This window comes from Oxyura jamaicensis, chromosome 4, assembly GCF_011077185.1.
Source record: "Oxyura jamaicensis isolate SHBP4307 breed ruddy duck chromosome 4, BPBGC_Ojam_1.0, whole genome shotgun sequence".
NCBI lineage: Eukaryota > Metazoa > Chordata > Aves > Anseriformes > Anatidae > Oxyura > Oxyura jamaicensis.
The window spans coordinates 53,804,763-53,829,831 of record NC_048896.1 but is presented as its reverse complement, the minus strand read 5'-3'; the positions used below and the strand labels follow the sequence as shown (position 1 = coordinate 53,829,831).

The 25,069-nt window shown below is 39.8% G+C and overlaps 2 protein-coding genes across 5 annotated transcripts in view; one reads left to right on the top strand and one right to left on the bottom strand.

Annotated features, from left to right (window-relative positions):
• Positions 1–752: 752 nt before the first annotated feature.
• PRMT9 (protein arginine methyltransferase 9) lies at positions 753–18,389 on the bottom strand. Of its 4 annotated transcripts, none has more exons than XM_035323876.1 (14): positions 18,276–18,389; positions 17,897–17,948; positions 17,152–17,364; positions 16,544–16,692; positions 15,040–15,276; positions 14,257–14,424; positions 12,135–12,237; positions 10,950–11,062; positions 8,496–8,688; positions 5,311–5,494; positions 3,319–4,030; positions 1,802–1,955; positions 1,278–1,400; positions 753–1,075 (listed from the first exon to the last, which is right to left on the bottom strand). In XM_035323876.1, the coding sequence occupies exons 3-14, from the start codon at positions 17,335–17,337 to the stop codon at positions 860–862; spliced, it is 2,538 nt and encodes an 845-aa protein (XP_035179767.1). In that variant the 5' UTR covers positions 17,338–17,364; positions 17,897–17,948; positions 18,276–18,389; the 3' UTR covers positions 753–859. The 4 variants fall into 4 exon arrangements, with proteins under 4 accessions (XP_035179767.1, XP_035179770.1, XP_035179766.1 ...); XM_035323879.1 differs by having other exon boundaries at positions 10,950–11,056; positions 18,235–18,348; XM_035323875.1 differs by having other exon boundaries at positions 18,235–18,347.
• A 4,921-nt stretch (positions 18,390–23,310) lies between these two features.
• Positions 23,311–25,069, top strand: part of ARHGAP10 (Rho GTPase activating protein 10) — a 143,495-nt gene continuing 141,736 nt past the window's right edge. The window contains exon 1 of the mRNA XM_035323880.1: positions 23,311–23,464. Coding sequence (XP_035179771.1) covers positions 23,311–23,464 — 154 coding nt within the window. The remainder of the gene's footprint in view (positions 23,465–25,069) is intronic.

Here is a 25,069-nt window from a genome sequence, read left to right as displayed (position 1 = left end):
ACAGATCACAGCACCCTCTCTACCTGGAAAGGACAGCAATTAACATCATAAAGCAGCTTAGCTACTGAGGTATCTTGCAACTTTCTCATTAGCAGTCCTTCCTCTATCTGTAGGGATAAAAATCAATGCTGTTGTTAAGTCTTCGATCTGGAGAGAAGTTTAAGAGAAGGAACTCATTACCTGCAGTGTGGTGAAATGTACACAAGTGCTGTGGTAACTGATACAATAATTTTTATCAGCTTTCTCAGAAAGAAAACGTTTAGGCCCATTTTATTACCAGAAATGAGTCTCTGGAGGACTTTGAATAACATTTACTATGTAACTTATTCTGCAGCACTCCATTATGATTTTTAAAAACTGTTTATGTGCAACAGTAACTTGTGATACTGCAGCTGGAACATACAGGAATCCCTTCTACAATGGTAGGATCTCAGTACACTTAAATAGGATGTTTTGACTACTGTGAAGTAGAAGCAAGGTCTGAGAAACAAGGACTCTACCTTTTGCAGGCACAGTTGTTTATTTCTGGTAGATGCATCTTGGATACTTTTTTCTTTTACTACAGATGATGTGGCAGTGATAGACGTCTGTCCACCTTCTACAGCTGCTGTAATAGCTAGCAATCAGATTTTTTAAATGCAGCATAGACAATTCCTTCCCTCAACACTTGGTAAAATACCCCTGCAGTGCAAGTTTTAGTCCATCAGTAAGACCCAGAAATCTACCAACTCTATTAAAGCAATACAATAGCCTTTTGATCAGTAAATAAAATTTAGACTTTAATATAAATTAGCAGTGATGTTATGAACAGTAGATTTATGTATAATTAACCCCAAAATCAGTTTACACATGACATTCTTCATTGTTTAACTGTAATGCTAATATTGCTTTTATGGTGCTGAACGTCAAGAACAAGTTCATCTCCAACCTGAACTTGGATGGGCTTATCGAGAACAACTGCAGCTTGTTTCCAGTGTGAGAACTCATCCGATGTATTCAAACTATGCTCTTCATCCAGATGAATGTGATACCAGAAGGGAATTGCAGTGACTTGGCCAGACTTGCAAATTTGAACCTAAAAATAGTATTTGAAATATTACTCAGTTATACCAGTTTTGAACCATTTCAACACACTTCAGAGACATCTGCAGATAAGTAAATTCTGTATTGAAATTTTCAGCCAAGGTGAGCAATAACTGAGAAGTTCTGCAGAATGGCAATTGAGTACACTTTAATATATATATATATATGTTAATGTACATATACACACAACTCACCTTCACTTCTCTGCTGGAGCTGTTCAACAAAGGATTCATGAGATCTAGCCTTAATAGTTCTGCTGGCTTACTCAAAGGTACACATGGTAATGTAGAGAGATCTAAATACACACGAACAGGTACCTAGGAGTACATACCACAACTTTAGTTATTAATAGCCATTAAAAAGTGAAAAGTCGAAGACTAAATTTAAAATGCAAAGATTTCTAGGAATTACTGTAATGCCTCTAAGAAACAGCCAAAATGCACCCTTCTAATCACTTCTCAAGTCAGTCACTGCTTTGTACAGTCAAACTGTGTCTTTCACTGCTCACAGTTTCTCCCACACTAGATCTAGATCAAGTGCTTCCTGTTTTACTTTATCCCAAAGTCCCTGCATGGTCACAAAAGTGTCTCTTTATATCAAAACAAAACAAAGAAGTTTCAGCTCTTAGTTTTCTTGCATTTTACACTGAAGTTAAACAGCCAGACAGCTGCCTGCAAACTTTGGAACTGTGCTTGGAAGACATCCACCAACTTCATACCTTGAACTGGTTGATAAAAGGGGCTATATTAAACCCAAGCGTTGGTTCTGTTCCTTGAACAGCGCTCTCCAGTAATAGAGACTGTGATTCTACAAGCATCCCATAAACCAACACGTACTGTGGGAATATCTTCCCTCCACTGTGAAGTAAACATCTGTAAAATGAGAGATTACACTTCTAAAGCATTTCATTCATCAGGAAGGAAAGAACATTACCTACATTTAATAAAGAGACACCAGCTCCTCCACTAAAGTCAAGCGCTCATGAGCATTTGAGTTTGATCCATCTGATCAGACAGTTGGACTACACCAAAAAAAAGAAAACTTGTCACATAATATTGAAGTATAGGAATAAGCAATCATTCCTCAGCGACAGTATTAGAAACAGTGATATTTCAAGATGAAGGTGGCTGGAGTTATTCATAACACCAGCATCTATAATACAGAAGGACTGGCAGAACTGCTTAATAAACTTTTAAGTCAGCAAGTACTTACTGTTGGGGCACAGGTTCAGTGGTGTACACACAGGGAAACAAAATCTGGTTGGCATTTAAGTCAACTTTGAGTGTTTTTTACTGGAGTTAACAGCAATACAGAAGAAAGCCTTTTTCCACCCCTAAAAAACCACCTGAGGCTGGTTTCTTGCTACAGAGCACCGTATTTCTGAGAACGGCAATGTGACAGATGCTTTCATTCATCATATCAAACATCTCTAATTCAATACAGACTATTTTAGGGCTCCTTTTCTTCTAGCAGGCACCTCTGCATAAGAATTTGGCAGCTAAGTAGTACACCGTATGTGTTTTCCTCTTTGGCTTCTTGAAATAGATTCAAATTGGTTGGCATGGAAAGTCAAGAGTAATTTTCCTTCCCTTTTTTTTTTTTTTACAGCAATAGTCTTTGAAATCATCCGAAGATTTACCCAGAAGTTGGAAAGTCACAAACATAAATCCTCTGAAATATCCTGCAGTCACTATGAATGGAGATGAAGATTCCCTAGTGCCACAAGGGGGAAATAAACCCATTTCATCACTACACGTTATTTCTCTTCCTCTGCAGTCCTTCCCACCCCTTCCTACAGATTACAGCTAGCTCTGTTGATGCCTCCCTGGCTGTTCTAACCCTATGAGTTTGTCTTTAAGCAGTACCAGTTTATGTCAACAACAGCATGACATGCACATGAATCTGGGTGTTTTTTTTTAACCTTGCGCTAAAAGCTACCTCACTTATTTAGCGACACAACACACCTAGCCCAAATCACGTTCTTCCATACAAAAAAGAAAGCAGTCTATGGAAGTGAGATCTTGACACTTTTTAAAGATACATGTATCCAATGGTCAGACACCAAAGACACAACGGGAAATCTACTCCTGAAGTGAGTTCAATCTGTTCAGAAAACAAGCTTTTCCTACTCTACAGAAGCACCATCACAGTAATATTGTAGTTAGAAGGAGCACTTTTGGAAGTCTTCAGATAGTTACAGATTTCTGAAAATACTTTTGTCCATTTATACTGTACCTGGATATTGCAGCCTTTTCCATCACCTCCTGCTGGATTAAACCAGATGTCTCTATAACATCCAAAATAATAATACTCCACAATTTGTCTGATTTGGGTCTCTGTAGTACCACATTTTCATCTTCTAAATGGCTAAGCCAAAATTCTAATGTTTCCTTAGGGAAATGATTAGCTTCTGAAATTATATTAAGGACTGCCTGATGCTGTTCCTTCTCAATAGAACTGTAGGCTTTAACTGGTCCAAGTTTGCCAGCTATAATTGGGAGGATGGAGAAGCCTTCAGACACATCTAATATGTACAAAGGATCAGGAACCACATCTACGGAGCTCTTGTTTTGATCTTCTTGGAGGTTCACCCCACTGCTGTGTCCATCAACATCCATGGACTGCAAGTCCTTACTTGGATTTAAGGATGACAGAACCTTGCCCATGGCAGATTTAAAGCATCTGTGGTACGGTACATTGTTCAGCAGAGCTATTTCTGTAGATTCCAACACGCATACTTGACCTTTGCCATCCTGTTCGCTAGTTGTCTGAAGACTAGCCAGAGCATTACATAATTCAGCCTCATTGCCCAAACTCAGTGTGTCATCTCCATCACTGCAGTCCATCCCACACTCTGAAGTTGAAAAAGAAATCTTCTGGATCTTCAAGTAGCAGTCTTGGCAGCAAACTTCCATCATCACAATGTCCCCAGCCTTCACAGAATAATCTTGGCAAAACAGCACAAAAAGTCATGTCAATTACTTTACAGCAAACATTATCTCTGGAGCAGCCATATAGCACTCTAAAATAAATAAAAAAGCAAAGCATTATCTCATTTTTTTTAAATTAGTTGTTACTACTGTATACAAAAGAATTGTTCCAGTTGCATTTCTTAGTCTTTGGAGAGATACAGCACAAAGAAGCTCAGGTACATGACATCCTGTAGGCTGGAGTCAGCAGCCTTCCAAGGAGGGTTTCCTGCTAACCTCAGTAGCCCACTAACTGAAATTCACTCCGGTGTTAACATTTGCCTTGAACTGTCCCACATCAGACAAATCTGAAAACAAGCCTTTCTGTGATAAATAGGTATTATAGGTATTACTGTGAATGTTCTGTCAACAGCAGAGCTAAACAAAACCAAAGAAACTGCTTTGGCTTTAAGGTGTTAGATATTAATATTTGCATTTTAATTCTTCCTGTAGACAAAGCTGAATTTGTATTTACATTAAAAACAATAGCTACAGTTTAGAAAAAGGTCAGACTGCATGTAAAATAAAATAAACTGGAACATTTACAGAGCACAATTCAAGACTGCCTTTGGATACTTTGTGTTTGTTCTAAGAAAATAAATCTGATACAGACCAGAATTTCAAAACAAAATAGCTATAATTTGACAAGCATTTCTTTCGATAGCAACATAGGCTAAAAGATTATCCTCCTCCTGTAATTTCAACTGAACCGGTCTACAACACAGCTGCCCCTACTGTCTATCAAAACATGCAAGTGAATGGAAAGCAGGTGGACAGAGAATAGATGCTGCAAATGACACTAGCACTGCAGAACAGCTGGGTCCAATTAAGTTGTATCCAAATGGGATGCGAGGGGTGTTCAGTTTTATTTTTGTAGCAGAAACAGGTAGCAATTACTACCTCAACCCCCTTTCATATGTCACATCCAGACTATATAAAGCCAGTCAGCAACCTTACTTTTGGAGTTGCTCCAAAAAGCATTTGATTTGGTATAGGAAAAAAAATAAAAAGTGTTTGTTCTCTCAGACCTTAAGAAGGCCCCTTATCTACTTCACCACAGTCCCACAGGCAAGACCTGCTGCAGCAGCTGCACACTGCAGTCCAGAAATTTCATCAGGAACCACCTCACAGCTGCGTGTCATTGAACTTCTCCTAATCTAAGTATTGCCATTTCCTAGGGTCTGAGATAAAGTGATTAGCTCAAAAACAAAATGAAGACAAGTTAATGTACTGCAACAAGAAAATCTACAGGACTTACCAGCGAGGCCCTGCACAGGATAGACTGCCTGTTCCCAGCAAGTTTCCTCACTAGGACTCGTAGATAGAGCGTGCTCATCATCAAGCTGTAGGACAAACCATACCACAACAGCATCTAGCGTTCCTCCTTCAGTGACCGGTTGGCTGAGCTTCCATGGCTTTCTACCTGCAAGGCTTTTCAGCTCCTGACCAGAGCGGAAAGAGGAAAGTGTGAGAAAGTTCCTTTCCACACATCAAAAATGGTTTTGCTGTAGTCACTACTAAGTTGCTCAAATTAGCAACCCATGAGGGCACCCAACAGAAACCGAGTTAACAAGCTGCCACAACACCAATTTTCACTGTTAGTACTCATTAGCACAGGGGTTCTCTTCACACAGGAAAGCACAGTTATTGGCATGTAGCCTACTTGAGTTCATTAGCCATTAATGTACACACACCCACATCTAAGAATGTATGTATTTAAAAGCTGGGAACTGCAAGGAAAGAAGTTAGGTTGGCAAAGATTGCCTTATGAGAAATAAGGGAGTGTCTTTTACACTGGACTCCAGCCAATGCTTAGACACATACTTCACTTAAAACCTGCATCTAAATTTAAGCAGTTCCAGAAATACTGTATGTAAGCACTGAGTTCACTCAGCGGTTCAGCAAGATCATCACAAAAACACCAAGTCAAACATCTCTGAGGATACTTTCTCTGCTACCTAGGCTATTGCCTTTGTGTAAAAAGCTTAGGTTTACACAATTTTACTATTGGAAAGTATTAGGATCTTTCATAAAGAGACCAGATTATGAGTTCTCTAATACTTTCTAAATAGTTTTAAATGTCTAACAGGAATTAAGTTATCTTACATGCACACTTTCTTTTCCCCAGTAACTACCTCCTACTATCAACACTGCCAAATATGAAAGGCCCAGCTCTGATGTCTTAAGACAGTTCTAGCACAAACCAATAACAGGCTATCAATCACAATGGACCAAAGATTCTTAGTCACAACCATTATGCTTAGTAACATCACCTCATAAAAAATTATTGGCTTCCTGAATGGCTCATGTCAACATTGCTCTCTAAATCTCAATCTTAGCAAAATACACAAGGCAAAAGAAAAAGTTCCACTCCAAGTACATGACTAGCTCTCATATACTGCATTTTCTATTTTTCCTTTTTTGTTCTTGGCTTGTGTTCTCCAAGAGTTGGTCTACCCCTCAACTCACAGCCGGGAGATGGCTGAACAATGCACATAAGTTACAGGACACTTATGAAGTTCACGATGAGATCTCACTTCTTCAAAAAAGAGTGCTTTGTTGGCAACAGCTGTTCCTTTAGGGCCTGAAAGGAACAATCAGCTGCAATTACCAGCTGCTAAGGTAAACAATCACTTCCACTCCCAGTGGCACTGATCTGCTGCCAGCAAACAGTACCTGGGCTAGGTGAAAATGTCTGCAGCCTGTAATTATAGCCACAGCTCATTCCCCTGCCTGGGAGGAACCAAGCTGGTGCTGTTAAAAACAGCAGTAATAAAGTAATTGGCACAAGTCAGCTGCCTTTTTATTATTTTGACTTGTTATAATTACTTTTCTGATCTTTACTGGTATCTCTAAAGCATCCTATAAAACACAGTACAACAGTATTTCTCAAACTGAATTAAGTCTTTATCTCAGTTCTCTCAACTAGTAGTTAATACAAGCAGAATAAATGTAATGTTTCTTGTTTAAAAGCTAAGTTTTTAAAATGCATCTTTGAATTTACCTTACTAGTGCTAAGTGATTTTGGATCTAAACTTCCATCTTTAGTTGGTAATTTTGCTACTACTGATAAGCATGGCACACCTTCTTTTTTAAATTCCCATATGAGCACAACAGCTATGCTTGCCCCCCTCCCCCCCCTTTTTTTTTTTAAAGCCACACTATTAAACACCAGGACTGGCCACTATGGGAAAAAATACCACTAGAAAGTAACTGAGTACTGTTGAAATGGCCACACTTGTCCAGTGACAAAAGTAAGAGCAAACAGCAACTAATGATTCCAAATAATTTCATTTCTTCCCTATACCTCTACTTACATCTTTACCATTTCAGAACAGGAAGACTTCATTAGGGTAACAGGAAATTTCAGTGGAGGAATTATGAACTGTGGTTTATAGAGTTCTTTACTCTTGAGATTATCTTTACAAGTCTGCCAGCAGACAGGGGCTTAAGAGTAGTCATCTCTCAGATGTAACAGTTTCTTATTGATGCTAGAAACAGAAGCAACATCAGGTCACAGAGATCGCTCCCAGTAGTATTCTGAAGAGCCCTGTCTTACTTCATTTTTAACTTCAGGATGTCAGAGAAGCCAACTAGGAAGAGCTATTGATTCAGAACACTGCAATTCCTGGCCAAGCAGTAGCCAAGAATAATTTCATTTATATAACAGAATCTATTTTAAGCTCTGACTCACCACTTCAATGCAAACCACTCACCATGGGTCAATGAGCAAGAAGCACACTCACCAGAGATCAGATTTATCTTTTTTAGCATGCTCAGCTGTGAGCAGCTGAGGTCCTTGCCTCAGGCCTATTTGGTATACGCAAAGATATTTAAGCAAGATGCACGTTAAAGTCCTACTGTTTATAGAAAGCTGTATTACAGAAATACCTAAGATACAGCCCATAGGAGCTGAAGGGTGGAATCAAACTGATTGGATACAGTATGGTAACGTCTTTATCTCCACTACCTTTTACATTCACCCAAACACTTACAGACATTTTGGTACAAGATGTAAAAAAAGTAAAAAAAAAATCCTCTTTTGTCTTTAAGATTCTTTGAAGACTAACTTCAGAGGAATTAATGAAGTCAGCTCCATGACTGCATAAACCATGTAAGATAGGTCTACTGCATTCTTCCTCCGCTTTCCTACACTGATGCTGGTGGCTGTTTGATCCAAGGGTGAGCTGGTTTAGGTAACTAAATACATCAAACAAAGAACCCATTGCCTTCAAAAGAAGGCCTTCAAAAGAAGGAAGACTGTCATCTGATTAATCACATTGTTACCACAATGAGACAAATGCCAAAAACAGCACAGGATTTCAAGGCAGCACTGACAACTTTGCACACACAAAGTGTTGTGGAATTGAACATGGTGAACTAATTAGACACAGGTCTCATTTATAAATGGGTTAGCTTTAGAAGATGGAAAAAAATAATTACCTGCAAATTGTTGAAATCCACTTTCATTACTTGGAAGGGTTCTGTAAGAGGTACGTAGCCTCCAGGAATTCGACTGAGCTTCTCAGTGGTGTAAGGTTCAACAGTCTCCTCTGAACCAGCAAAAGCGTATGTTGGACTGAAGAACTGCACTGAATTTGGCAAATGTACACCAGCAACTTCCTGTGTTTCCACTCTGGGGTGGGGGAAGAAAGAAATTTCATATAATTTGATAAAAAATCCTTCCAAGACTGGCTAAGTGTTTTTAAAGGCAGAGCAGAAAAATAAAACAAATTTAACATTCTCCTCAAATATTGATTTATTGTTACACGTTACAACTCTTGAAAGATAGCTAGTTCAAACTTGAAAAAACAGTATGTAGTACACTGGCATCTTAGAAGTTTTGTGGGGAATTTAAATACATCTTTAGCAGAATTTCAGTCTTCTCACAAGTTTGTCAGTTCATTTGTTCTTCTGGAAGTAAATGTATTTCACATGAATCTGAAACAATTGATTTAAAGAGAGCAATAGTTTCAGGAGAAAAAGAAAGCTAGTCAGAAAAAATAAATCAGTAGAGTTAGACCCTACAGTAGTGATTCTAGAAAACAAGTAATGGGTACAACCAGCATCAGCTATACTAACAAAACAGTATTTTAATGATAATGTTCAAGTTATAAAGCTACAACAAGAGGTAAACTAGTAGGAAACTTTTTGTTAAGTTGGTTTAAATGCAGCAAAAATAGAATTAAAAGAAAGCTGGTATTATTTGTCTAGCATTTCAGTATATTCTAAGAGAAAATCCTAAAAATAATTAGAGCGCAAGAAATGCAGCCTAACTTAAATATCACTAAAACAGAATTGCTAATCAGTAAAGCACAAGGCAAATGATCAGTGCCAGAAACAGAGAAATCATCTGTGAGATTATCAACAATTAAAAGCAAAAGTTGATTTCCTATCTGAGCAAGAGACAGTGTTTGCTTGCTAGATTAAATATACTCTTGAGCATACTTCAGAAAAAAATCTCAGGTTATAGAGCACAGAAGTCTATGAATACTACTTAGAACCACTCAGGGAAGAAAATTAAGCCACAAGGACAAGCTCAAAGAGAAGTGGTATTAGTTGTACAACAAGAATAAGAAATACTGTGCTAGATAATATAAAAAGAATGAGGAAAGATGCTTTTACAACACTATTTCATCAGGCAACTTGCTCAAGAAGAACATTCTAAAAAACACAGTTTTGATGCAGATCATGAAGGCACCTGGGGAAATGTAGAGACATACATCAGAAGAATCCAAAGAGATCTGCATGGCTTAAATTTGAGACAAGGTGAAGTGCTTTACATAAAGCTTAACAGCACTTGTTAGGGGTATTGACTTAAGACCACTATAGCTATTGGAGGAAAAAAGGGATCTTAACCTAGAAGGCAGAACATTTAAGAATGACTTATCTTCTCAGCATATAATTTATCTGTAGGTGGTTAGCAGAGCTGAAATGATTTCTGACCTTAAACTACACTACTAGAATGTACTGTTAATTAGACAATCCAGAGCTACAGTAGATTAAGTTTCATCTCCTTTATATTTTGGGACAAACAGTCGTTATCATCTTTCAATGCAAAAGACATTTTAGGAGTAATTAGTTATTCACCATTTACAAGAAGGTTCTTCTATGGCCATCTACTATGGGAACTTCTGCCTCTTTCTGACTACTGTCCAGGTGTACTGCATTAGAAGAAAATCACTGATGTGGCCTAGCGGTTTTCCTGTTCCAGTACATGAAAACATCTGTGTAAGACAGCAGGTTGTTTTTTCTGTCTGTAATAAGAGTAATCCTAAACAAGTTACATCAAGTCAAAACTTCTTACAGACTGTCTCCATACAGTAGTATTGTTTTAGATTATAAAACAGGAATAACTGTAAAAATAATGGATACACAGCCAGAACTGGTTCCTACAAAGAAACCTGACGGTATGTTAGTTCAGCATTAGGTGATCCCCATACTCAGAAGGATAAAGCTAGGTGAGGTTATTAACACCACGCCTTTTCAAGATCCTGTCCACACCTTCTGAAAGTATTAGATCCAGCAGTGAGGTATGGAGCAGATTATAAAGAAGGTACAATAAGCTTAAAGGCCAACTGTTAATCCAATAATCTCCAATACAGAAACTGAGAAGTAGTTTTACTACTAAGGAATTATGTTTCTTTAGGATGTGTTAAAGTCATATATTTCAGCATTATTGAAAGTCAAGAGTTTCTAATTAAGTGATCCAGAAAATCCAAACAGAAAGGAGAAAAAAGCCTAAAGAAGTGTTGGGGAAAGTGGGAACAAACCTCAATGAGACAGACAGCCATTCAAAATATAAAGAGAACAGTAAATGAAAAGTCTTCAGTAAGTCACGAGGACTTTTTCCAGATAACAAATATGGGTCCAAGCTGTGCCAGATTTTAAACATACCTGTGATGTCTACGTATCTCTTTGCATTCCACTGCCATCCCAAATATTGTTGCACTTGCAGGAATAACTCGGCCACAGTCTTCAGTACTGACATCTTGATTTTTAGCCTGTAATTTGAATAACGTGCAATAAGACCTATTTATATCATTAATATCAAGCCTAGTTTATGCCAGGATTACGGTCAAAACATCAGAAAGTTCAGTGACTGGGTAAAGTCTCCAGTCTTTTTCATTCCAGCTGAGCATTCATCTTGTTTCTTACATGTGTATTTCAATACATCCACATATCATCTTTACTTTTTAGTCTACTTCCTCTGTGTAACTCTGAATTATGTTTTAAATTGTGTTCTATTAGAGTATACTGAAACATTTGAGGGCTTTTTTTTTTTTACATGCATCATTCCAGCACTTAACACTAGAGGTCATCAGTTTCAGTGCAACAGAATATGTAGGTTTCCAACCAGATAAGACTTGTTAAATTTTTATTATTTGGAATCACGGCAGCATCCAAAAAAAAACAACAAAAAATCCTTGTATTTCATAAGGCCTAACTAAAGTTAAAGTAATATAACAGAACGTTGTACAGGTTAACATACACTAGCTAAAAGACACAATACAGAGAGATTTGTTCAGTGTTCCAAGAAAGATCAAAATTAGCAAAAATAAAGAGCATATGGCGTATTTATACAACGATGACCAATTCTTCCCTAGTGTTACAGTGAGAAGAATTTCTATCATAATTTAGCATTTTTTTTGCTTAACCTAATATGACTTCCTGCTAGCTAGCTGACATCTCAAAAATAAAATGACTAGGTTGCAGAGTTGCAGGGAATTAGTACCTTTTGCGTACACATACCAACCCCTTTGATATTACAAAGAGAGAAAAAATGATCAGTGATCAAGAGCAACCTCTGTATGCTACTCCTGAAAGGCTGCCTCAGGGAAACATGCATTCAAGTACATGTCTACTCAGAACAGCAGCTCACAGAAGTACAGTACATGCAGCTCTCATTACTTTTCAGTCAAGTTCATAGAACCAAACCCAAGAACACTAATTTTTAAGTATGAAATATTCACAAAACATTCCTCATTTGTACGTGTGAACGTGTGCACAAATCCATTTGTGAATATATACTGAATGTGAACAAAAATAGAAATCACATTTCCACATACCTATGTCACCTACCTTCGGCTGTAAAAGTAGGTGTTCCCAAGCATGTATCAAGCTCTCCACAATCCCTTCTCCAAATAAACCAGCATCAACTGTTTCTGTAACAACTAAGGAAACTCTAGATAGGAGGAAAAAGAAATAAGAAAATGAATGAAAAAATGAAATATTACGCATATTATGCATGTCCGTTAAGTCATTTTTTTTAAAGAAAAAAATGGCCACTCTCATCTGAGGTCAAAGCACAACTTCTGCAAGTGTTCTGTAGTTCCAATACAGATGGGCAACTAAATTAACAAGTTAATCAAAATGCAGGTAAGAGATAAATATCAAGCAAGAATTTACCATAAAGCTTCTTGGTTAGTGTTTATAAAAAAATAAGAATAAATAGGTAACTTTTTAGATAAGAAACTAATCCAAATAAGATGTTCCAGCCTGAGACACAGGCAGCGATGCTGCCGAATATTTATCTTCACCTTGTGCATGTGTTATAGATTTTTAGCATTTCTGTTCAAAGTGCAATAAAATTATTATGCAGAATAATGAATGCAAAAGTCCTAAATATCCTCTGGATTTAAACTAGAAAGTGCATGACATAAAACATTTCCAGAAGAGTAACGAATTACTCCTGACAGGTGACACCCCGTAACTCAGATATGCTAAAGAAGACGCATACAGGCAGTTACTACAACTCAGCTGACACAACTCGACAAGGCTTAACTGGCATGCTCGCCCATAGCAGCTTTACGTTTCATACTGTAGAAGCAGTACTACCACCGATACATTATTGAACGTTAGTAATGAGAAGTGAAACAAACCATTTCCTTCCTGTCTGTTTAATCTGCACTCCTAATACTGGTGAACTGAAACAATAAACCAGTGTCTTGCATATGCCAAAACAAAAGTCCCCTAGGATTTCCACCTGCTAAAAATTTGCACGTCTTTCTGAAGAACTCTTTTTGAATGGCATAGTGAGCAAAAAGGAGTAGAATATCCTAAGAAGCCTGAATCACATATAACAAGCAGCGTAATGCTGGATCTCGTTTTAATTTGCCTGAAGACCTTCCAAACCGCCAGTTTAAAATCATGGAAGGAAGCCACAAGGATCACCAAATCCAATTCCTGAGTCCATACAAGACCACCCAAAAATCAAAACTTGTCTGAGAGCACTGTCCAAACGCTTCTTGAACTGTGAGGCTCAGTGCTGTGACCAATGCTCTGGGGAGCCTGTAGTTCTTATTTTGCTTTAGAATATATTATTTAACACTGAAAAAAAAAATCAGATACTTAGTTTTCCAAAGCACACGGATCTCTGCTATACAAGACAGGTGGGAAGACATACGTATACAAAAATAACGCTCAAAACCACAAAAATCTATTCTCACAGGACAAGTCGCAACCCTCTTTCACTGAGTGTGGCTGTAGCTATTGTTTTTAATGTAAATACAAATTCAGCTTTGCCTACAGGAAGTATTAAAGCTGCTCTCAATGCCCTTTGGATCTATCCCATGGCAGGGTACTAACATTTAGTTAGGCCATCCACCACCAACACTGCACATTTAAACCATCAGGAACTTGCACACATCACATGGCATCTTCTTCACTTCAAAACACAGCACCACTTTCTGTAGCGACTAGAAGGGAGAGGAAGTTTTTTCCTCACTCCTTCATAGGGAGACGCTGACACTCTGCATTTCTGATCTCTCTGACAAATGCAGGAGTTAATGTGGAGCTGCAGGGCTGTGGTACATCCCAGGAACAGCCTTCCTTTGCAGGTCTTATCACATACCTCCATCCTATTCACCAGCTGCAGAAACAAGCCACAGTTGTGTCAAGTGATTATTTTTCACTGTGTAGTAACCTCGTTTTTTTTCTTATTGCTGCAGTGTAATTGCATATGCCCCAAAGCTACTGCTATCAAACCATTAAACTCCTTAATTTGTGAGATCACTGATTTACCACAGAAATTCACGTGATCTCAAAAACATTATCATTTCTGTACTGCTTTATAAAAACAATCAAAGCTAATGTGAGGCAGGTTTTAAGTACCACAGGCAAAGTTATTTCCTGTTTAGGTCACAGTACATTTTACTGAATTTGGAGCAAATTTAAAATGCCACAGCAGAGTGTAATAACTTACCTTTCAGGTATGTGCTTTGGAATTTCTATATCAAGTGACTTCAAATGCAGAAGCTTGATCTCTCTTTCCATATTATTTGCTGCCACCACATCACAGGCAAGTTCATACATGGTTTTTGATAACTCGCAGGCGTAGACAGAAGATGCTCCTGCCTTTTTTGCAAACATACTGAAAAAAAGAATCAGAGCTTTTTCCCCCTCCAGTTTAACTCTTGTCAAGTATGGAAAGATACTGAGTCTTTTGAAGTTCAATTTACAAAGCTAATTCATATTCAAAGGCTTAAACAATTTTCATTAAGTGAACTAGTTTCTTGTGCAAACACTAACACCACACTAATTCATATCCTGTTGATATGCTACCAATAACAATAGCAGGATTCTCCCTAGCTATACTGAGCCCATTCTTTACAGCACAGCATTTTCATTAAGCAACTTCTGCCTAAATCAAGTGCTATACTCAGTACTAAGTACTATACTCAGTATTTTAGGACAGAATGCTTGACATTAAAACTCAAAAGCCAACGTGAATTCTCCAATATATACAGCAATTCTCAGCAATAAAACTAAACAAAGCCCTCCCCATAAATCAAAAATTGATTCAAAAAAAGGTTCCAAAAATACAGTTAGACAATAACCTCAAGACTCAATGACTTCTGAAAGCTTTGTTTAAGTTTTGGCTCAACAAAACATAGAAGTCTTTTTTCAGAAGCACACAATTTAGACAAATGTTCAAAAAGTTCAAAATAGACAAAAAGTTCACATTAAACATGTGCTTACGACATACCTCAATATTCCTGTTCCTGTTCCAATATCAAGGACAGACTTGCACCCTGAGCAGACAGCATTCTCTATTGCTTTTAGGTAAGTAAGATTCCTCTTGGCATCATTGAGCATGATGAAGTGCCAACGTTCCACAAGCCAGTTTGCAACGCGGTAAAAGTTCTCCTTTGCATCAGCAAAGTCTGGGTTAAGCTTCACTGCTTTGTGAAAATATCCAGCTGCTTCATCTCTAAAGCCCATTCTAATAGTAAAAAAATGACAGAAAGACATTCATTTGGCAATTATCTGTAAGTATCTACAAGTCTATAAAAAGGTCTTAGATAGGACAATGGAAATATTTCACATTGGTTGGAAAGATCTCTTTAAAAATACTGATATAAACAAGTATTTACAGATGTACATCAAATCATTTGGAAATGCAAAGGTAGTCAAAAATTAGAGTCTGCTGTTGCCTTTTTTTTTTTTTTTTACACAAATGAAAGCTTATAGAAGGCTTACTGTAACCATATGGCAGCAGCAAATCTGCAGTCTCACATATTTTCAAATCATAAGAGAATATACAAAAATCCAAAACTGTCCCATCATATTTCACTTGCACATACTGTAAAAACAAGTTTTGATTTGCCTATGCAAGTGGTAATTTCAAAATTAAACTGTGAAACAAACATTTTTTTAAAAAGATAACTGTACCATATCCTTAAATCAGATGCGCTGAAAAATAAGACCTATGAAATGCATCAAAGCATATGCTTTGCTACCAACATTGTACAAGTTGCTCCCCAAAATAAGCAACCAGTCAAAATTGTATACCTAACCAAAGCTGCTTTGACTCAGGAGCTATGATTTCCATCTTAAGTTCAAGTCTCAGAAGACTGGAAAAAAAAAATCAGAGGAACAGCAAAGCACCATGTGTTTCAAGTTTGGTAGGAAGCAGTAAAAGAATGCATTTAGGTATTAAATAACAGCATAAGCTCAAACCATTTAAAAAAACAGCCCTATGCATTACAGTGCACATAACCAGCTTCCTCACTTGAAAGATCTGTCATACGCAACTTCAAGAAGGACCAGAGTCTAGTCAGACCCCTGACAATTACTGCCTTTGCATACTAACAGGATACAATGGAAGATGAACTTCAAAAATTTTAAGTTAACCACAATTACAGTAAACACAGTAACTGAACGTTTATGGTCTCATTTCTGTTTAGTAACTTAATAAATTGTTAAAAATACACTTGAAGGCAGTAGTACTACTACTTTAAGCTTTTACTTCAGCAGAAGTGCTCTTTTATACCTATAACTTTGGCAGTGACTACTAACATATTTTAGTATTGTGTACTTATCTTTCTAAGCTAAGAAACACAAAATTCAACAGCATAAACTATGTAAAATTAAACACGTGCTTGCATTTATTTCTTTCAAGCACATTTTATGTGCGCTGATATATTTAATTTTCTTTATTAACATATAACACTAAGCTTTACGAAAGCTGAATATAGGTCACTACAAACCTGAAAAGATGTTCTCCCATACTATTACATATCACTTCATCATTCGGATACAGCTCAAGAGCTTGTTCATAACAGTTAAATAGATCTTGAATCCGTGCTAGAGAATCTAGTTCTTCTGCCCATTTAAAGAGCGTAAACTGAAATGTTTCCTAGAAAATAAAACACAGACCATCGAGGTGGCAATAGTTACCAGAAACATCCTGACGTGTACCTGAACACACTTCCTTCCCTTAAGCAGCAGCATGCAATTTCTCAGTATTTTCCCAAGTTACTTGGGACAACACTTAGCACTTGAAGGAGCTGAAATAAGCTCTCAACTATCCACACTGGATATCATCACCCAGCAACATATACTGAGAGTCAGCATGCTGTGCTATACCACGAGCCAATAATAACAAGGGATTATCTTTATTGAACGTAGTTACCACATGCTGCACTAGAAGTGCAATTTTCTTCCCACAGATACATACAACTCATTAAACAAGTTGCTGTCTCTCTTACTACTTTTCTTCTACTTAGAAGACTGAGGAGGAAGATCAGTTACAAACAAGAAGTTTCAGGCACAGAACACGTTACGTAGCCTCAAGAGAAAGTCAAAGAGCACTTACTTTGACGCTGGTCTTTAACTCAGGAGCTAGATTCAGTACCAGGAGATAGTGAGCATATGCAGTTCCGTAATCCTGGTCCTCCAGGCAATGCTCAGCACTCTGCAAAGATCGGGAAACCAACTCCCTCCTGCCGGCTTCCTGACCACCTCTGGGGCCCCGACGAAGTTTAGCATTAGAGTTGGGCATTTTGAAAGATGGAGGTACTAGCTCTTCCTAGAAGAAATAAGTTACATGTTCTGTAGGCCAAAAAGGTTATGCTCAAAACTGGTAGAGAAAGCAACATATTAAGAATTCACACGTATTGAGAACTCTTCCCTTAAATCCTAAGCATTCAGAAACATTCTTGTCTTTACACCCTTGACGTTTCCATAAACTTTAAAATAAGCGTTCACCATTCAAAACTTGGTTATGAATCATACCTGCATTATACTAGACCCAACAAACAGCTTACACTTCTTTGCATTTCAAAAACTAATTTTTGAGATGTGTTTTGGCATATCTTTAAGTAGCTTTGCACACCAGAAACTCATACATTCAGAGCTCTCATGTCAACCATTAAATTTTCAGGTTAAGACTTTTCCACTTAATAGCATCCCCGTAAATGAAGGGCTTCTAGATAGAGAACTAGCAAGCTCACAGTTTACATGAAGTAACATGATTATTTCTTCCCCTCGAGAAAGTGTCAGTTAACACAATCAGTACACATGCTTTAATAACCGTTAACGCTTAAGTTTGTAATGCTTACCTACATACAAGGGCCTAATAGTGCCTTCAGGATTTTCAGATATATCCTAAAGCTGAAGAAAGCGAACGTTACATAAAAAGGAACTACAAGGAACACAGCATCACCCTGCCAGCTCGTTTAATAAAAAAAAGCATCGTCCATGTAAGAAGCAACCGCCACCAACTTACACGGCAACACGCAAACCCGCCTGCCGTACGGGTCTAGGGCCCGGAGGGCAGCAAGGACAGGGTGGTCAGCCCTCACAAGCAGGCCTCGCAGGCCTCACCACCGCCAGGCTGGCGGAGTGAGCCTCAGGGCCACCACCCCAGCGGGCAGGGGGCAGCGGGGAGGGGAGAAGCCCATCCCTTGCGGCCAGGCTGGGCGCTCCCGGGGCCATCACCTGCTCAGCACCAGCCGCCGCTCCCCACCAGCCGACGGGCACGCTGCAGACCGCCGCCATCTTAGGGCCCAGCGGCAGGCGGCGCACAGGCGTGCCGGCGCCCCGCCCGCCCCGCTGCGTAGTTGGTGGCCGCCCCCTAAGATGGCGGCGGGCGGGTCTCCGCCCCGCTTGCCTCGGGGCCGTTGGAGGCAGGAGGGAGGTGCGAGGCGTTGGAGGGCTGGGAGGCGGGCTGCTCCCCGACCGCAAAACCCAGTTACACGCCGCAGGATTGAGCAACTCTTCTGCTTCACGAGATTGGGAAATCCGTTTGTTTTTTTTTTTTTTTTGATTAATAAAAAAAAAATAAATTTTTTTTTTTTTTTTTTTTTTTTTTTTTTTTGGTCAGGCTTCTCCTCACAATTTTAAAGTGTAGGCATTCACTTTACCTTTTATTTACCTCAAGGAACAGCTGATAGGCAGAACGTGTTTAAGAACCCAAGGAAAAATCAGAGCGCTAGAAACTGGCGTTACAGAAAAACTAATGCTTTGTAAGCTGAGAAGGAGGCTAGGCAAAAATTCATAACTCTATTACTGAGCAAAAGGGTTGGGAAAGCTAAAACCAACAGTCTGTTTTTTAATGCAAATGTAGCTTATTACTTCTGAGGTGAAACTTGTCCAAGTTATTTTGCCATCCACATCCAATATTTAAAACTGGAAATTCAGGTCATAGGAACACAGGGCTAGAAGTGGCCCACAGCACTGTTAAATCCAGTCCCTTGCTATTCAACATTACTCAGACCTGCTCTACATGTAAGAGCCTACTACCTTAAATGTTTATAGCATGCAGTGTAAGAGCCACATGCTGTGCAGGCACCACCTATAATTGAACTGCAGTTATGGTGTTTGTAATATTTAATTTGAATTACGTTATTGATAAGTCTGGAAAATGACAGAGGAAAAAAAAAAATCATACCACCTATTTTTAAGTCATAAATAAGTCCAAGTTGTCTTAGGCCTTTGACTCTGCTCTACACTAACAGAGGAGCAAAATTCAGACCTTTGCTCCCACTCCTCAGTGCCTTATCTTGCTCCCTTCAATGCCTATGGCATCACTTGACTTCCACTGTGGAATGTGGCAGGCTGCCTTTTCCTCGGATCAACCACATGCAAGGCCCTGGAGTGATTGATTTTTTTTTTCCCCCCAAAAGGCAGCGTTCATTTGGTCTTAATGACTTTCTGGGAGAAGAACAGGCTATGGCACTCTTTATAAATCATGAAACGTTGGAAGATGAAGCTTTTTAGCATTGCTTCCCTTCTCTAAAGCATGAATGCAGTTCTCCCAGTGTTTTACAGCTCTGGATATAGCAGATGCCTTCACTTTTGAGAAACAAATTAGTACCATTTAAAAATGCCTGGCCAGCATTTTGAGCAAGGTGAAAGTAGTACATACAGAGAGGAAAGTTAGTCTAAAAGAAACAGCGGCAGTTAAAATCATAATCTATGGCAAATGATTACTATCCTAGACCATTGCAAGGAGGAGGTAGCCTACAAACATTTTGAGTGAAGTGAGCCAAAGGACAGCAGAGGATAAGTAGTTGAATGATGCCACAAGCAGTTTCCATGTAGGAAAGACATTGCCAGAAAGCACAAAAGAACTGGTAAGGCACTTGGGCTGAATGAATTCTAAGAGGACATACAAATATTATCATCAGAGCATATAAAATATTTCTTATTCAAACTGAGCTATAAAGCAGGCTATAATATCTTATTAAATGAACTGATATAAAAAGACCTAGCCCTTCAATTTTGAAAGTAAATCAATGAACTTTAAATTAGTTACAGATGGGGAATGAGCTTCTCTAAATTTAGCTTAATTATGCTTTCCAGCTATAGGAGGATAGCATGGGGAGAAAGACAATCATTAACACCTGTGGGACACAGTGTGAACATGAGGGCATAGTACAGGTGGTTATCACCCGTGGACGGTGAGGTGTAACAGGAGTTGGATTGTCCTGAATATGGTGATGGGCCAGGAACTTGGTAGCACCATCATTTTCTAAACCTGTTCAGCTGTGTCTTTAGACCAGATAAAGTATCTGATGCATAGTATAAATATCTTATAGTGCGTATTTTTAAACATAAATCAAGTACTATGTGCTAATTTGACACAATCTAAATTGATATTTCACACTGTTACATTTGTGGGAGAAGATTACTAAGAACTGTCAAAGTCATATCTTTGCAGTTTGGATGAGTCAGTTCAGTTCAAAGGCTGGAGAGGGTTTTTTAATTCCATACTAACTTTGTACATCTTGATGGAACACTTCAGAGAAAAAAAAAAAAGGGGGCCACAGAATCAGAACATAATGTTTGCATACAGCTGCATACTAAGATAATTTGTTGGGTAGAGTTTGTGTTTGTGGTGGTTTTACTGTGCTAGGCAGTTGAACACCACAACCGCTCTCTCACTCCCCCTCCTCAGATGAGGAGGGGAAGAAGTAAAGGAAAGAACAACTCACGGGTTGAGATAAGGATGATTTAATTAAAGAGGGGAAAAAAAAAAATATATATATATATATTATTAAGGAAATATTATTATTAATTAAACAATTCAACTAAAGGGAAAAAAAGGAAAGGGGAAAAGGGAGGGGGAAAGGGAATAACTAAACAAAACAAGTAAAGGCTATGTGGAAATGCAGAGGAAAGAAATTACTCTCTACTTCCCACAAATGAGCGATGCTTGACCACGTCCTTGAAGCAGGGCCTCAACGCACGTAGCCGGTGTTTGGGAGGAGGACAGACGTTTTCGCAATGAGAGCCCACCCCTCCCCTCTTCTTCCTTTTTCCACCTTTTATTGCTGAGTGTGACATCATATGGTATGGAATATCCCTTTGGTTGGTTTAGGTCAGCTGCCCTGCTGATGTTTCTTTCTCACTTTTTGCCCACCCCCTAGGAGGGTCAGAGAGAGTCCTGATGCTGTGCCAGCACTGCTCAGCAGCAGACACAACACTAGTTTGATACCGCTGCTGTTCTAGCTCCAAGTGCAGAGCGCAGCACTGTATGGGCTGCTGCAGGGAAAGTTAACATCCCAGCCAGACCCAGTACAGTGTTAGAAAGGAATGCCTGAAAAGAATGCCCATCTTACTAGCTATGTATGTGATAGCTGTAATAACATTCAGATTAGTTGACAGTAGATTAAATAATGCTGGTTTGCATCATGGGACATTAGTCCATTTCTATTTGCAAACCTGATGTACGAGAGGAGTATGCAGCCTAGTAGTACCTTGCATATGCGTAAGGCTAGCAGTATAATGCAAGGTGGGAGTTAGAATGAAGCAGTGTAAACTCTAGCCCAGGACAGGGCTTTCCTCCTGAGGTAAAAGTGCATAGGAGACAAAACTACAATACCTTGGAAGGATGTAGTTGCTGCCACTGTTTTCATCAGTGTTTTCAACAACTCAACACAGCTGCATGTTTCAAATGGTGGAAGCTGATATCAATGCTCTGTAATAAAACATCAATAAAACGGCAAGTTAAAATTACTAATCCCTAACTCATCTCTCCATAGCATACATGTTGGAGACAGAACAACAAATAACAGTGTCTTTCATGAAAATCAGCATTTTGAAGTGATCATTCAAGAGCATACGAAAGGTAAGGAAGAACAAAACAAACACCTTGGTAGTGTATGCCTATTGTATAAAATAATTGGAAGAGCGTGTTTCATAAAACCACACTTGCAATGATTATCAAGGGCAAATAGCCCCAGCAAAGATAAATAATGGCACAAGGACAGGATGTTGCCAGAACTTCATGTAGTCAAGCTGTGTTAGTCTTTTAAATGAGGCTACAAGAAGGATGTAAAATTTGATGACCTTAATTAGAGAATGGTAGAAAAAGGGAGAATGTTCTAAACTGCTGATATAAAACCACTTATAGCCTTAATTAGCAAAGAAAGTGTAGCTCCTTTAATTGCTCATTAAACATGCCGTTTTTGCCCATTTCATTTAATGGTTTATTATTTCTTCAGAGGTCTTGTCCCTTTCTCTTTTTTAATCACAATTCTGTCATTTCAGGATCAGACAGTGTTTTGAATTGATGGGTCAGATTTTAGAAAACACATTTAATCATTTTCAGTAGGTGTTAAGAATCCAGTGTGTTGTCTGGATAACAACACTTGATCAACAGAGCAGAATTTCAACAGAATGGTGGATTTGCTTCCTTGCTTTATGTAAACATTAAGTTTTAAAATTCAAGTAATTTAATGCAATGTATGCAACCCAATTACTTTACAACATTTCAGTGGAATAACAGAAGAACTGCAGTAACTATAAACAAGTGTGACAAATATTATTCTAAATTTCATCCTGAAGACAAGCACAGGACAAAGCAAACAAACTATTCACGGAAATCGTATTTGCTCTTGAAATGCTGCTCCAATAATGTAAACAGAGATAAGAACTGTTTGTTATTTTTTAAGGTGGATTTTAAATTTCCTTTTAAACATAGTTCTGTGTAGCATGGTGACTTCTTGGTTAGTAAGTTTAGAAAATAGTCACAGCAGGCAAGGCGATGTAGCAGTCGGGACACTTGCTTGAAAGGTTGGGTGTTCACCGTCTTCTCTCAGCACCCCCTTTCAGCCTGCGGTCGTTTCAGACAAGGAGATAGTCCAGCATTCAGGTAAGTGGAGTGATCTCCTCAGGGTCTCGCTACAGCATTTGTTCCCCCTGCCAGCAGCGACCCTCTGGCCGAGAGGGCCCCCCTGCAGGTCGGGCACGGCCGGGCCCTCACGGGGCGCCGCGGCAGGCGGCCGCCCTGTGGGCCGGGCCGGCCGGCAGCGGGCCGCCTCCTCTCCTCTCCCCTCCTCTTGCTTCCCTCAGCGCCGCCCCTGGTAGTGGGGAGGCCGCCTCGTCGCTGCCCGCGCCCAGCCCTGTGCGGGGGGAGCCGCCGGAGCCGCCCGCTCTTTGTGGCCGCGGCTCCCGCTTCAGCGCCGCGGGGCTCGCAGCCGCCGGAGCGGGGTGCGAGGGAAGCTGAGCCCGACCCGGCCCCGCAGCCATGGGGCTGCAGCCGCTGGAGTTCAGCGACTGCTACCTGGACAGCCCCTGGTTCAGGGAGCGGGTGCGAGCCCACGAGGCCGAGCTGGAGAAGACCAATAAGTTTATCAAGGAGTTGCTCAAGGATGGCAAAAACCTGATCGCCGCCACCAAAAGTGAGTGGGGACGGCTGGGCTGGGCCGGGGGTCGCGCCGGGTCGCCGCTGTCGCCCTGAGCCGGCTCCTGCCCGCTCCTGCCCGCACGCAGCCGCTGTCCCGGCCCCGCCGGGTTTCACCGCTAAACAGCGGCTTGCTGCTGGTGCCTCGGGTTTAAGGCGGCGAGCGGGGTCTGCCTGGCGTCTTCTGCCCACCTGCCGCCTCCTGCGGGCCCCCTCCCAGCCGTTCTAGGGCCGGAGCTCTGCGCCCTGGGGATGGGATAAGGGAGGAGGGGTCGCCGGCTGCTAAAGCTTTTGTAACGCCGGTGGCAGCTGCACGGTGCTCGGCCGGGGCCTGGCTTAGGTGTTCGGCGGTGTACGGCCCGAAGTGAGCCAAGAGGGGAAATGTGGGGGAAAGGGCTGCGTTCAGTTTCACCGGTGCGTTACCGAGCTGAGCGGCGGTGAATTGCATAGCGTAAAGAAAGCTACACGTAACACGTGCATGCATTCGTCACCTGCAGAGAAGCTCCTGAAAATACATCTTTGTTAAAATTTTAAGTATGTTCAGGAATCACAAGAGTTATGCTTCTGTGGTGACAGCACTAGTTAGCAGCTCTGTGGATTTGGCCTTTCAAAATTTGATGGCAATTTTTAATTTTGTACTTTTTGAAAACATGTATTGTGTGTGTCTGTGTAGTAGCTATGCTGTGGTTTGGTGAGAATCTTTTTTTTTTTTTTTTTTTTTTTTTTTTGTCTTGAGTGCCCATGTTAATGGACATTCTTATTGTAATATCGTGGTAATGTAATTTAACTTAAGATCTAGTAGTATGGTCTCCTAAGTATCTATTAGGATAACTGATCATACCAAATACACAAATGAATCACTAACACAGCACTCTGACACTGTTCTCAAAAGTATTCTACATCTTTGATATCATGGAAAATTTCTGAAGGCACAGAACCACAGCTTTCAAGATATTTCATTTAAACTAGGTTGAGAAGGATTTGGCCAGTGGTGTGGGCTGTGTAGCTGCCTGGATAGGATGAGGCAGCTTAAAAACCGAGGTAACCCGTTTGGTGCAAATAAAGAAGTATTCTTTCCTGCTTGTGTCAGTTTGATGTGCCTGGGTAAAAAAAAGGTAGAAAACACCTTATCAAACTTCACTTGTTTGTAACTCTCATTTGTTGTCCAGTTAATGTTCAGTTCTTGCAAATCAGGTATTCCTTGAGGCTGTTTTGTAATCTGTGATTTGAGGTGTCAGTGGAAATCATTTTAACATGGAATACAAAGTACAAAAGTGTCTCTAATTTCGAGCAAGACAGGGAAATCATTCTACTTTGCTTATATTCCTCATGTATTTAGACAATCTTCTGGCAAGTGTCCCAAGCTCTGTTTCACACATACAGTTATATACACAGAACTTAATTTAAAAGTCTGGAGATGGGGAAAGCCCTAATTTCTGTGAGCCTCCTGACCCCAGAAGAATCCTCTGCTGATAATGTTGGTTTGGTGTGTAGTGAGTGGTGGACGGAGCTGTGTGTGGTAACCCTCCTAATGCGTTTCAGCTTTCCGCAGTTGTCTCTCCCCTCTAGAGAGCCCTGTTTGACAGGTTTGAAATTGGGTCGT

What these genes read in the sequence shown, in the direction of transcription:
- PRMT9 (XM_035323876.1), bottom strand. Translation starts at nt 17,337, where the DNA reads ATGCCCAACTCTAATGCTAAACTTCGTCGGGGCCCCAGAGGTGGTCAG. An exon ending in ACAGGAACAGGAATATTGAG is followed by an intron (nt 14,425 to 15,039) that starts GTATGTCGTAAG and finishes TCTTTTTTTCAG; the next exon opens with TATGTTTGCAAAAAAGGCAG. An exon ending in GCTCCAGCAGAGAAGTGAAG is followed by an intron (nt 1,076 to 1,277) that starts GTGAGTTGTGTG and finishes TACTATTTTTAG; the next exon opens with GTTCAAATTTGCAAGTCTGG.